Source organism: Anabrus simplex, chromosome 8 (assembly GCF_040414725.1).
Source record: "Anabrus simplex isolate iqAnaSimp1 chromosome 8, ASM4041472v1, whole genome shotgun sequence".
Lineage (NCBI taxonomy): Eukaryota > Metazoa > Arthropoda > Insecta > Orthoptera > Tettigoniidae > Anabrus > Anabrus simplex.
This window is the reverse complement of record NC_090272.1, coordinates 246,819,971-246,834,907: the sequence shown is the minus strand read 5'-3', so window position 1 is coordinate 246,834,907 and position 14,937 is coordinate 246,819,971. Positions and strand designations below refer to the sequence as shown.

At 42.4% G+C, this 14,937-nt stretch overlaps 1 protein-coding gene across 1 annotated transcript in view; it reads left to right on the top strand.

Moving 5' to 3' along the window:
* The first annotated feature begins 202 nt into the window (after nt 1-202).
* LOC136878773 (copine-8) overlaps nt 203-14,937 on the top strand; it is a 374,905-nt gene continuing 360,170 nt past the window's right edge. Inside the window, exon 1 of the mRNA XM_067152239.2 lies at nt 203-519. Coding sequence (XP_067008340.2) covers nt 452-519 — 68 coding nt within the window. The 5' untranslated portion in view covers nt 203-451. The remainder of the gene's footprint in view (nt 520-14,937) is intronic.

The following is a 14,937-nucleotide window of genomic DNA, read 5'->3' as shown; positions in this document are numbered from 1 at the left end:
CCCCTAACAGCAAGCAAAGAGGCCTATCACAGAATTTGTATAATGGAGTGGAGCAATGACTGCAATGGCCAAGGTTCATGCAGAGCTGTAGGCCATGGCAGTGGGCTCCTACTCATTCTCTTTGGTGGGCTCGGGCTGCGACTGCGAGGCATGTCACGTGTTGTCTTTCCGCGATATATTTTCTTACCGAGTTAATTTAGCATTGATGTTACATGTTCTCTCTATTGACGGAATAAATAACGTAGCAAAAGAATTCCAACCCCATTCCCTAGAAGTTACTCCAGCTTCAGTAGCGCTGAAGGAAATGCCCACTTCAACGGAAAGGAAAGCAAAGACCTTCACAGTTCACCCTTGATCTGCTATCTGCCCTAAGCAGGTCAATGACGCTGAAGCTATTCGTATTAACTTTTCCGTAATATTCACTTTGTGAGTAATTTGCACAAGTCACGCGATGAATACTTTTACACCAGGAACGGTGGCCCAGTGCACCACAGAGGTGGAACTAACAATATCGTGCAGGTGAAATTCAATTGTTTGTATAGTTAGGTTATGTTATGTTATGTTATGTTATGTTGACATCAATGTTTAAGCATTTTATTTTTTGTTGGTTGTTGTAATACGTGAATACTTGACTTTGTCTGTGCTTGAAAACTTCCTTATTGTACGGTCACGATTACACGACATCCGTGGAGAAATATGCCACTAGCGGCCACGCCCCTCCCACCTGTGGATATGCCGTCTATGTTCAGATGATTGCATTTTCCTATCTTATTAATAATTAAATAAATTTTCAGTCATAAAAAGGAGGCTGAGCGCCTATTTTTTTCCTCGTGTTTCTTCAAATGCAATTCAGGGATTGGAATAACTTACCTAGGGAGATGTTCAATAAATTTCCAATTTCTTTGAAATCATTTAAGAAAAGGCCAAGAAAACAACAGATAGGGAATCTGCCACCTGGGTGGCTGCCCTAAACGCAGATCAGTATTGATTGATTGATTGATTGAATGATTGATTGAATGATTGATTGATTGATTGTTATTTAGAAAGTCATATTTACGGGATTATCAACCTATTTTCAAAAGTTCGAAGTTTTGAGTAAAGAGCTGAAATTTCATAATACAGGACCCGAAAGAAACATGATACAAATGTGCGTGCAAGGAAGAACATAATGGAATATAACCCTTTAAATCAGTTAGGTGTTGGGTTTCTGGACTCTTATTCTTGACTGTATAATTTTTTTTTTTTTTTTTCATGATGACTGCATTTTATCCCTAACATTCCACACCATGTCTCCACTTACAGCTCAGAACATCTTGCTTAGTCGAGCAACTCATTTCCTTACTACCAAGTCTTCCAATCCCGAAGTCTGAAACATATTATGCTGCTTTCCTTTGGATCAAGTAATCCTGGAACCATACTTTAACTGCCCTCTCCTTTACCTCCTTACTACAAACCGCGAATACTCTTATAACCACATGAAAAGATTTTAAATCTTTATTTACGACCTCGTTATTGCGACAATGTTAACACCTATTCTCACCACATCAACACAGTACTGAGAGGACTTTTCATCTTGATGAAACTTACAACCCAACCTTTCATCCTGTTCATCTGCATTTTGCAACGTGAACGAGTAGGCTGTGCGGTTAGGACCGTGTAGCTGTGAGCTTGCATTTGGGAGATTGTGGCTTCAAATCCCACTCTCAGTAGTCCTGAAAATGGTTTTGCATGCTTTCCCCATTTTCCCACCAGGCAAATGCTGGGGTTGTACATGTATTAATGGCACGGCTACTACCTAGTCATTTCCCATCCTTTTCTTGCCAAAAGCCTCTGATGTGTTATTGCAATGTTAAACCACTAGCATCTCAGAACATTATAGATATCCTTTTGTAGTTGATCACAATCCTGCAACTTATATACTACGCTATACAGTATAACGTCATCTTCAAAAAGCGTTATTTGTGATTCCAGTTCTTTGCTTGTATCAGTTACGTGCTTAAGAAAGCCTTAATTTCCAACATTACTGCCCTGTGGAATCTCCCTCTTAATCTTTGCAGGATCAGACAATTCTCTTAATTCTCCAAGTTCTGATGTGTTAGTGCAGCCTTAACCTTGAGATACTCGCGCTCAGTTTTCCTCCTTTATTACTTGCGTGGGGTCTTTAAGGCCTCGTGGACAGTATGATTTGAAAAAAAATATTCTAATTACAAAACAATTGCATCTTAATTTACTGCAAACACTGCACCACATTAAAAAGCATGTTTACAAGAAATCAATACACATTAAGTAACATTAAGTTAATGACAGTGTTCTTTTTTCTCACATTAGACACAATTCTCACATATTTTCTTCATGTGCTCTCCACAGACATGTTCCTTGCATTTTTTACATCAAGTTTTTATTTTCCTGTCCTTTGACCTAGGGCAAATCACACATCTCTTTCTTGAATTGTATCTTCCCTGTCACCATTATCTGTACGTAGACTTTTCTTGAGATTTCTAGGCAGGCTAGGTATAGCAGCACGCGCCTACAACCATGGTTTCATGAGTTCTTTCTCCAGCTCTTTCAAAAATACTCTCCTTGGCATGTTTTTCTTGTAGCTGGAATTGAATTTCCACACAACAAAAGTGTTGATACCGACCACATTGAAGCGATGGTAGAAAACAACGAGTGTCCATCTGTTGGTTCGTCATGCTACGTTGTAAGTTTGGCATAATTTGTCATTTGTGTCTACACCACATTTCCTGCTGTTATAAAACAGAACTATTTCCAATTTCTTCTTCTCAGCCTTTCCAATAGCTGTCATGATGCATGCTGGACATCAGTATTACTGCTTTATGATTGCTGAATATTTCACAGTTTGGATCAGAATCAGAAGCAACTGGGACATCATCACCATCATCGTCTTCTTCTAAAAGCCACTGTTCAATATCATGTACTTGACGACTGTGCCTTCCAGCCATATTCATATGAAAGCGAAATACAAATAGAAGTAATCGGGAAATATGAGAGAAAATGAATAACACATCGCTCTATTTGCTGCACTGTATCGCATGTCAAAGTAGAAGCGCCTTATACTGTAGGTTATAGGCTTACTTCTTGTATATTAACAATTCCCAGACATCAAAAGAAGTTCCGATGTTGGCCAAAATATGTGTATTGCACGTTCATATCATCAAAACTAAATAAATAGTTAGTTATAAGCAATATTTACAAGAATATGAAAAGAGTTACCTTATTTTTGTTTTCATACGTAATTACCCGTGTTGGGTCTTCCAGGCCTGATCAGTGCTCTCCACTGAGTACCTTACTTGGCAACAGTGAACCAACTACTGAACTGAGCTCCCCTCCCCACTACATGAAGCTATTGCATGTGTCAAGGTCACACGTATTCACTTCGGAAAAATATAACAATTTAAAAAGGGAGTGGGGCCTCAAAGACCCCGCACAAGTAATTAAAGGTTAAACTACTCTGTTTCCTAGAAATTAGGTGCCCATTTAACCACTCTTTTGTCTTCTACGATAGCCCTCGTTTTTGTCAGAACCCTATCAAAAGTCTTGGATATGACAATAACGGTACAGTCTATTTGTCCTCCTAAATCTAAATTATCTACTATATCTTGCTGGAACCCCTCAAACTGAACATCAATGAAGTAAACTTTCCAAAATCCAAACTGTCTTCTATAAAACAAGTTAGTGATATTGCAACTATGTGTAATACTATCAGAAATAATCATTTTCCAGAACTTACATGCAACACATGTCAAGCTTGTAATTATCTGCTTTATGTGTCACGTTTTCCTTTGTACATTGCAGCTACTATAGCAACTCTCCATTCAGTTGGTACAGCTTCTTCTTGCAAACAGTCATCAAACTAATATTTCAGATATGGCATTTTATCTCAACTCATTGCCTGTAGTATATCTTTTGTATCTTTATTATCGTAGGTAAAATTCAGTATTTTTGCCAGTATTATTAACCTCCTCTACCTGGATATTATCCTATCTATGTATCTATTTTTACATACTGCTGACTGAATATTTCGGCCTTCTGTAAGTCCCTCACATGTACATGCATGCACAGAAATGGTATCCTGATATAAACAAATTACTTCCTCATTTAACACATTGCTGCAGGTAGACAGCCCGCTACAGGACTGTTGTGACTGGAATATGCAGAGTGGACGATGTACAGCAATACACACACCGGCACTGTGCCTTCAGCACTACCTGTTGATTCTCTTCCTCTCCTTTTTGGTACCGGAGATGCCTTCATCACTACCTCTTTACTCTGACCCCAACTCATCAATACTGGAGTGGCCTTCAACAATACCCCTTTACTCCGTCCCCTCCTTTTCAGCACTGGAGTGGCCTTCAACACTATGCCTTTACTCCGTCCCCTCCACTTCAGTACTGGAGTGGCCTTCATACTTGCTCCCCTACTTTTCAGTACTAGAGTGGTCTTCAGCACTATGCCTTTACTCCGCCCCCTCCTCTTCAGTACTGGAGTGGTCTTCAACACTATGCCTTTACTCCGTCCCCTCTTCTTCAGCACTGGAGTGGCCTTCAACACTACCCCTTTACTCCGTCCCCTCCTCTTCAGTACTGGAGTGGCCATTAATACTATGCCTTTACTCATTCTCCTACTTTTCAGTACTGGAGTGGCCTTCAACACTACCCCTTTACTCGCTCCCCTACTTTTCAGTACTGGAGTGGTCTTCAGCACTATGCCTTTACTCCGTCCCCTCCTCTTCAGTACTGGAATGGTCTCCAACACTACCCCTTTACTCCGTCCCCTCCTCTTCAGTACTGGAATGGTCTTCAACACTATGCCTTTACTCCATCCCCTCCTCTTCAGTACTGGAGTGGCCTTCAACACTATGCCTTTACTCCCACACCTACTTTAGAGTACTGGAGTGGCCTTCAACACTATGTCTTTACTCCCTCCCGTACTTTTCAGTACTGGAGTGGCTTTCAACACTATGCCTTTACTCCTTCGCCTCCTCTTCGGTGCTAGAGTGGCCTTCAACACTATGTCTTTACTCCCTCCCCTACTTTACAGTACTGAAGTGCCCTTCAACACTTTCCCTTTACTCCCTTCCCTACTTTTCAGTACTGAAGTGCCCTTCAACACTGTGCCTTTATTCGCTCCCCTACTTTTCAGTACTGAAGTGCCCTTCAACACTATGTCTTTACCCCGCCCCCTCCTCTTCAGCACTGGAGTGGCCTTCAACAATACCCCTTTACTCCGTCCCCTCCTCTTCAGCACTGGAGAGGCAGTCAACACTATGCCTTTACTCCGTCCCCTCCACTTCAGTACTGGAGTGGCCTTCATACTCGCTCCCCTACTTTTCAGTACTGGAGTGGTCTTCAGCACTATGCCTTTACTCCGCCCCCTCCTCTTCAGTACTGGAGTGGTCTTCAACACTATGCCTTTACTCCGTCCCCTCCTCTTCAGCACTGGAGTGGCCTTCAACACTACCCCTTTACTCCGTCCCCTCCTCTTCAATACTGGAGTGGCCATTAATACTATGCCTTTACTCACTCTCCTACTTTTCAGTACTGGAGTGGCCTTCAACACTACCCCTTTACTCGCTCCCCTACTTTTCAGTACTGGAGTGGTCTTCAGCACTATGCCTTTACTCCGTCCCCTCCTCTTCAGCACTGGAATGGTCTTCAACACTGCCCATTTACTCCGTCCCCTCCTCTTCAGTACTGGAATGGTCTTCAACACTATGCCTTTACTCCATCCCCTTCTCTTCAGTACTGGAGTGGCCTTCAATACTATGCCTTTACTCCCACCCCTAATTTAGAGTACTGGAGTGGCCTTAAAACTATGTCTTTACTCCCTCCCGTACTTTTCAGTACTGGAGTGGCCTTCAACACTATGCCTTTACTCCTTCGCCTCCTCTTCGGTGCTGGAGTGGCCTTCAACACTATGTCTTTCATCCCTCCCCTACTTTTCAGTACTGAAGTGCCCTTCAACACTTTCCCTTTACTCCCTTCCCTACTTTTCAGTACTGAAGTGGCCATCAACACTTTCACTTTACTCCCTCCCCTACTTTTCAGTACTAAAGTGCCCTTCAACACTATGCCTTTACTCCGTCGCCTCCTCTTCGACACTGGAGTGGTCTTCAACACTACCCCTTTACTCCGTTCCCTCCTCTTCAGTACTGGAGTGGTCTTCAACACTACCCCTTTATTCCGTTCCCTCCTCTTCAGTACTGGAGTGGTCTTCAACACTATGCCTTTACTTTGCCCCCTCCTCTTCAGTACTGGAGTGGCCTTCAACACTATGTCTTTACTCTGCCCCCTCCTCTTTAGCACTGGAGTGGCCTTCAACACTATGCCTTTACTCCGCCCCCTCCTCTTCAGCACTGGAGTGGTCTTCAACACGATGCCTTTACTCCCACCCCTACTTTTCAGTAGTGAAGTGGCCTTCAACACTATGCCTTTACTCCGTCCCCTCCTCTAGAGCACTGGAGTGGTCTTCAACACTATGCCTTTACTCCGTCCCCTCCTCTTCAGCACTGGAGTGGTCTTCAACACTATGTCTTTACTCCATCACCTCCTCTTCAGTACTGGAGTGGCCTCAACACTATGCCTTTACTCCGTCCCTTCCTCTTCAGCACTGGAGTGGTCTTCAACACTATGCCTTTACTCCGCCCCCTCCTCTTCAGTACTGGAGTGGCCTTCAACACTATGTCTTAACTCCGCCCCCTCCTCTTCAGCACTGGAGTGGCCTTCAACACTATGCCTTTACTCCGCCCCCTCCTCTTCAGCACTGGAGTGGTCTTCAACACTATGTCTTTACTCCGCCCCCTCCTTTTCAGCACTGGAGTGGTCTTCAACACTATGCCTTTACTCCGTCCCCTCCTCTTCAGTACTGGAGTGGCCTTCAACACTATGTGTTTACTCTGCCCCCTCCTCTTCAGCACTGGAGTGGTCTTCAACACTATGCGTTTACTCCGTCCCCTCCTCTTCAGCACTGGAGTGGCATTCAACACTATGCCTTTACTCCGTCCCCTCCTCTTCAGCACTGGAGTGGTCTTCAACACTATGCCTTTACTCCGCCCCCTCCTCTTCAGTACTGGAGTGCTCTTCAACACTATGTCTTTACTCCGTCCCCTCCTCTTCAGCACTGGAGTGGTCTTCAACACTATGCCTTTTCTCCCTCCCCTACTTTTCAGTAGTGAAGTGGCCTTCAACACTATGCCTTTACTCCGTCCCCTCCTCTTCAGCACTGGAGTGTTCTTCAACACTATGCCTTTACTCCGTCCCCTCCTCTTCAGCACTGGAGTGGTCTTCAACACTATGTCTTTACTCCATCCCCTCCTCTTCAGTACTGGAGTGCCCTTCAACACTTTCTCTTTACCCCATCCCCTCCTCTTCAGTACTGGAGTGGCCTTCAACACTACCCCTTTACTTGCTCCCCTCCTCTTCCGGACTGGAGTGCCCTTCAACACTTTCTCTTTACCCCATCCCCTCCTCTTCAGTACTGGAGTGGCCTTTAAGACTACCCCTTTACTCGCTCCCCTCCTCTTCAGGACTGGAGTGCCCTTCAACACTTTCTCTTTACCTCATCCCCTCCTCTTCAGTACTGGAGTGCCCTTCAACACTTTCTCTTTACTTGCTCCCCTACTTTTCAGTAGTGAAGTGGGCACTCTTGATTGTTTATGTCGGGACACCATTTCTGTGCATGCATGTATACTTCCCTTGTCAATTAAAATCCATGGAATGTCCTCCTTGGAACCTGTTTCTGCCTTAAATTAACTGCACATATCTGCCCATTTTTACCTTAAAATTCATCTATCTGCCAATTATGTTTGCCATCATGTTGTTCTTAGCTGACTTTTTTGCAGAATTAAATTTCCTAGTAAGTTTCTTCAGCCTCTCCTTACTTCTACAACCGTTCCTTACTCTATTCCTTTCTAACCTGTACCTCCTTCTAAATATGTTTATTTCTCTATTATAGTGGTTTTTTCCATTCCTAGAGCACCAGTCCTGTAACCACCCCCAGTTTCATGAGAACATCTTAGCCAGTAGTGAATGCCTGTATTGTGCTAGCCTAAACTTTTTATTTCTGTGCAACTACTACATCCTACATTGGTCTACCCCTGGCATTCCTACCACCTACACCGGGCGAGCTGGCAGTGCGGTTAGAGGTGTGCGGGTGTGAGCTTGCATCCGGGAGATAGTGCGTTCGAATTCCAATGTCAGCAGCCCTGAAGATGGTTTTCCGTGGTTTCCCTTTTTCACACCAGGCAAATGCTGGGGCTGTTCCTTACTTAAGGCCACGGCCGCTTCCTTCCAACTCCTAGGCCTTTCCTATCCCATCATCGCCATAAGACCTATCTGTGTCAGTGTGACCTAAAACCTCTATCCAAAACCTACCAGCTACACTTTCCTCAACGACTAACTAATTTTGCCAGTCGAACAGCAGGTGTCACTAGAGCAAGCCAGCCACAGGAGGGGCAAGGGGACTCTCAGTCCACCAACGTCATCCATTACATGAAGTTACATGAAGCAACAATACTACTACAAATTGTCATTACGACTTTGAGAAGTCCCCTTTTAACCACCATTCAGCCAACGGATCATACAATATCTCACAGAAACGCTAACAAAAATATTAAAGACTAAATAAGCCAAACCAACCAGGAGAACACGTTCATTGGATGTTAAAGACTGAATAATCTAAACCAAACTAATGTCATTCACAAGTTTTTAAAGCATAACAATTACGTTTTTTATCAGATGTTTAATAACTGTAGACTCACCTTTTTTAGACAGAATAATTGTATGAATCTAAATGTTTTTACATATAGCACATTTTACTAGTCAAAAGCAGTTCACATCAGCTGGATGTTTCTACAAACCATATATTACACATAAAAAGTACATTTTAGTTAAAAGAATCCGTGTCAACTTAACAATTTTAAGTATTTTATTAGTAAGCAAATACCCAGTAGGAATAGACAGTAGGAGCAGCAGCTGAAGGTGCCTAAAAATATAGGCAAAACATGTCCCACTTGAATACACTTAGAATACCTTGTGTTTGGTCAACTACAGCACTCTTGTGATAGTGATCACAGCCGACACACATTCTGTGATGGAAGCCATGCACTGCAAATCGTGTCATTACATGTCATAGCTCATAATTTAATTGTTTCCAATTTTGAGTCATCATGGTATCCATGGTATAAAACGTGCTCCATATTTCCTTTTTCTTTGAATGAATTTCTTGTAGAACACTGTCGTACGCAGGTGTAGAATGTAGTAGCATCCACTCTCGTAGGTCCTCTATGAAGAACCTTTCTCTTACTAGTTCGTATACCAGTCTTGAGGGAGTAAATTTCGATAGGCTTAGAACTTTCTTTAGATAAACAGTTTCAGTCTTCTCTAAATCTCTTAAATTACTCTTGGTGAGATAGTCCCATGTTAGCTGTAGTTCGTAACTCGCTATTGGTGAGATCTTCACTTTAAAGAGTTTCATCGCTGTATCCACTGAGAGACTCCCTAGGTGCTCAATTTCATTCATGGCTATTACCGGGCGAGTTGGCCGTGATGTTGGAGTGCGCAACTGTGAGCTCGCATCCGGGAGATAGTGGGTTCGAACCCTACTGTCGGCAGCCCTGATGATGGTTTTCCGTGGTTTCCCACTTTCACACCAGGCAAATACTGGGACTGTACCTTAATTAAGGCCACAGCTGCTTCCTTCCCATTCCTAGGCCTTTCCTGTCCCATCATCGCCATAAGACCTATCTGTGTCCGTGCAATGTAAAAACAAATAGTAGCGACCCTGTCCTTTATACGAGGGTTGGGGCAAAAGTCATGACAACTATTTTTTTTCTTGAAGATACCAGTCTGGTTGGAAAATGTGACATATATAGACAAAAGGACAAGTTGTTAACTACATGTGTGGACAATGAATAGCACCAAAATATCACAACACACAAATTTATTGCGGTAGTATACAGGGCAATATGGCCTTCCTGGTGCAAAAGAATGACAACACAATATGCATAAAGTTGACATGACAAACCTGGCCCTAAAGACCCTCAAAATAGTCCCATGCTACTGACACTACACGCTGCCAACGATATGGGAGGCGCTGAATACCATCTGCCTCAGCATTTGCCGCACCATGTTTGAATCGGGTCACCTGTTGGCGCACAGTATTACCAATGTCCTCTCGTGTTGCAAACCGTCTACCATATAGTGGTTCCTTAATCTTTCGAATGAGATCAAAGTCACAGGGCGAAATGTTGGGAGAGTACGGTGGATGCTCCAATTCTTCCCATCCCCAACGTCGCAGTAGCTGCCCTACACACTCTGCTTTATGTGGTTTTGCATTGTCGTGCAGGATTATTGCACTGACCACAAAATCCATACGTTTCTCCCGAACGTCACGCCGTACCTTTCGCACCAGTAACTCCCTGTAGTACTGTGCGGTCACTGTTCTGTCATGTGGAACAAAGTGGCAAACAGTGACACCCCTGACGTCATATGCGACGATCACCATCAATTTGTCTGGGGAAGGATTCTGACGGACCTTCTGCCTCCTTGGTGATCCAGCATGTCGCCACTCCGTGGACTGACGTTTCAGTTCTGGTTCATCTGCCCCGGCCCAAAATTCATCGATGGCGATTATTCATGACAAGAATTGATCGCCGTCCTGTTGCCAGCGTGCAAGGTGGTTGGAGCATCTTGCATAGTGCACCCACCTTTGAACTTCCGTCAGTGCATGCGGTACCCACCGGGATGCGATTTTGCGCAGTTGCAGCTCATTATGCAATATTCTGTGGATGGTGCTTTTCTCGATGCCACTTGCCCTCTCTAATTCTAGTAGCGTCCATCGTCTGTCTTCATTCAGGAGCTGCTCGATGACGGCACGTGCCATGTTGGTCCGCACACTGACAGGTTGTCCCGAACGTTGCTTATCACTGGTTGACACATGTCCTTGCTGAAACATTCCTACCCTTTGTGTACGGTATGGTAGGGCATTATTCCCAAGGGCTTCCACTAATTCACTGTGACATTCCATCGCATTTCTCCCTCGGAGAACGGCTATTTTGATGTAAGCGCGTTGCTCAACACGGGTTATGTCAATCTCGCACGACACTCATCAACTAACTGATTCCAGAGCCCTCGCTGCTCTACTACCAGCTATCACAGAGCTATCTGTTGTTCTGCATACACACTATGCCTGCAGAACTTCCACACGACACATATACATTTGTGATCCGTTCACATATCTAGAAGAAAAAAAAATAGTTGCCATGACTTTTGCTCTAATCCTCGTATGTAGCGTGAAAATGGTACCGGTGACCTGTAGAGTCATTCCCAGGTGCTTAAAAGAGGTGGGCATCGATAGTCTCTCACTCTTATAATAAATTGTGTGTTTCATTGCAATTTTCCCTCCTCGTCTGAATGTCAAGACTACTGTTTTACTTGCATTCAGCTGATGACAATAATAATGTAGATTTTTTAAATGTAAATCAATAAAAACGTACTGTATTGAAAAGGTGGACTCTCAAAAATCTGTTATTTTAGAAAGGTATACGTTGCTCAATACAGACCCAACGATGAGATGTATAACTTGTAATAAGTGGTATGTTAAGAACTAGTGTTAGGATTAATAATCCACCCAATCAATACACTTCACTTTACAAGTGAAAACTATTTAATATAAAAATATATTAAACATACTTTGGAACATGTTTCATCTCATTTGAGACTTCTTTAGCCATAACGTCTCATAGCAGATTACAATGCTCATTGTTGCTGTCTAATAATTTAAAAATGGAAGAACCCATGTCCTTTAAGAATCACAATATGCAGATAAAGTTGGAATTCAAGAGGACAAATTGGGACAAATATTCGTTTATAGGAAGGGGAGTTAGGGATTGGAATAACTTACCGAGGGAGATGTTCAATAAATTTCCAATTTCTTCGAAATCATTTAAGAAAAGGCTAGGATACAACAGATACGGAATATGCCCTAAATACAGATCAGTATTATTTGATTTGATTTGACCCCTTGGTGCTATTCATCAGGTGTAGGCTATGTGCTGGCACTGAAATTCACCCTCTTCTATCATTTATCACATCAATCATTTCATCTCATTAACTCCTCTGATGAGATTGACTTCAGGAAGGACATCCGGTCATAAAAACCCTCCACGACAGATTCATCTCAGCTGAAATCTGACTCTGTAGAGAAACAGGACAAGGGTTAGACAAACTCCTTCTCCACAACTGTGTCCAAACCAGTTAGCAATTTCTCCAGTACTTCTTCAGACTCTGATAAACACCTTTCTAAATTCCTCTTTGATTTCTTCTACCACCTGTTCTGAAAAGGAGAGAGGACAAACTGCAACCTTTCCTCACTCCTTTCTTGATTGCTGCTTCTTTTAGATAGCTCTCGATTCTTATAACTGAAGACTGATTTTGTACAGATGTAGGTAATTCTTCTTTCTTGCTACCTGAACCCAATCTCAAATAGCTTGATCCACTCAACATTATTGAATGTCTTTTCTAGATATACGATTGTCATTTACCTGGGTTTGTCCTTCTGAATTCGATCCTCTAAGATTAATCATAAAGTCTGGATTTCTTCAAGTGTTACCACATTTATTCTAAAGCCAAACTGAAATACTAAACTGCCTTTCTGTGCAGTAATTTTCACACTTGTCAGCACCTACTTTCCCGAGAATAGAACATTCTGTCTAAAATTGGATGGCACTTCTTCCGTATCGTGCATCTTATGGACTAAATGGAATAACCTTGTCATGCTTGTTTCTTCTAAGGCAGTCGGTAATTCCGAGGGTATGTCATCAATTCCGGGTGTTTTGTTCCTATTTGGGTCTCTCAAAGTTCTGTTGAATTCTGACCTCAAAATTGGGTTTCCCATTTCATGAGCATCAACAGCTGCTTTTTGTTCCAGAACTTGATCCAATTGTCAGATAGATTCCTGCCATCTTTCTACCCTGTCCTGCCAAGTAAGCTCTTACCTTGCACTTCTCTTCCAGCCATTCTTGCATAGCTGTCATGCGCTTTTTCTCTGCTTAGTTCTTTTCTGCCCTCCTCATTGTTCGCATTCTTGTATTTTCGCCGGTCATCAATCAGGTCTAGTATCTCCTAAGAAATTCCTACTTGATCGTACCTTTCTTCAGCAGTCCTACAGATCTATTTTGTTTCCTTTAGCCTTTTCATTTAGTCAGTGTGCAACATGTTCCTTGAAACACTTTTCTTTCTTTTAATTTATGAAGATCACGTCTTCTTGCATTCCTTTCTTTTTTCAGTTCTTCAACTTAAGATGACATTTTATGACTGCCAAGTTGTGGTAAGAGTCCATGTCTGCTCCTGTGAAGGTCTTACAATCCAATACCTGGTTTCTGAATCTCTGCCTAATCATAATGATGTCTATTTGATACCTTCCAGTGTCACCAGGTCTCGTCCACATATACAGCCATTGTTTGTGGTGTCTGAACTAAATACAGTATTAGCAAAGACTAAATTATGGTCGGGGGGAAAATTCAAGCAGTTAACTTCCTCTTTCATTCCTTTGTCCCAGTCTGAGTTCTCGTACTGCATTAACTTACCCTCTTTTTCTTGGCCTACTACTGCATTGCAGTCTCCTATCACAGTTACATTCTTAACACCTTTTACATATTGTATTAAACCTTCTATCTCTTCATATATTCTTTTGATTTCTCATCATCTGCTGAACTAGTAGGCATATAGACCTGCACTATTATAGTGGACATTGGTGTGGTGTCCATCTTAACAATAAATCTATTCACTATGCTGGTCGTAGTAACTTAGCCGCTGCCCTATTTTTTTGCTCACTATTAAACCAACTCCTGCGTTTCCCCTGTTTGATTTTGTGGTGATAATTCTGCAGTCACCTGACCAAAAGGACGAGATGATGACGAAAAAATTTGTTGTTGTTGTTGTTTGAGTCATCAGTCCATTGACTGGTTTGATGCAGCCCTCCATGCCACCCTATCCTGTGCTAACCTTTTCATTTCTACGTAACTATTGCATCCTACATCTGCTCTAATCTGCTTGTCATATTCATACCTTGGTCTACCCCTACCGTTCTTACCACCTACACTTCCTTCAAAAACCAACTGAACAAGTCCTGGGTGTCTTAAGATGTGTCCTATCATTCTATCTCTTCTTCTTGTCAAAATTACCCAAATCGATCTCCTCTCACCAATTCGATTCAGTATCTCTTCATTCGTGATTCGATCTATCCATCTCACCTTCAGCATTCTTCTGTAACACCACATTTCAAAAGCTTCTATTCTCTTTCTTTCTGAGTTAGTTATCGTCCATGTTTCACTTCCAAACAATGCCACGCTCCACACGAAAGTCTTCAAAAACATCTTTCTAATTTCGATATCAATGTTTGAAGTGAGCAAATTTCTTTTCTTAAGAAAGCTCTTCCTTGCTTGTGCTAGTCTGCATTTTATGTCCTCCTTACTTCTGCCATCGTTAGTTATTTTACTACCCAAGTAACAATATTCATCTACTTCCTTTAAGACTTCATTTCCTAATCTAATATTTCCTACATCACCTGCCTTCGTTCGACTGCACTCCATTACTTTTGTTTTGGACTTATTTATTTTCATCTTGTACTCCTTACCCAAGACTTCATCCATACCATTCAGCAACTTCTCGAGGTCTTTTGCAGTCTGAGATAAAATAACAATATCATCGGCAAATCTCTAGGTTTTGATTCCCTCTCCTTGGACTGTGATTCCCTTTCCAAATTTCTTTTTGATTTCCTTTACTGCCTGTTCTATGTAAACATTGAAAAGGAGAGGAGACAAACTGCAGCCTTGCCTCACGCCTTTCAGGATTGCTGCTTCTTTTTCAAAGCCCTCGACTTATCACTGCAGACTGATTTTTATACAGATTGTAGATA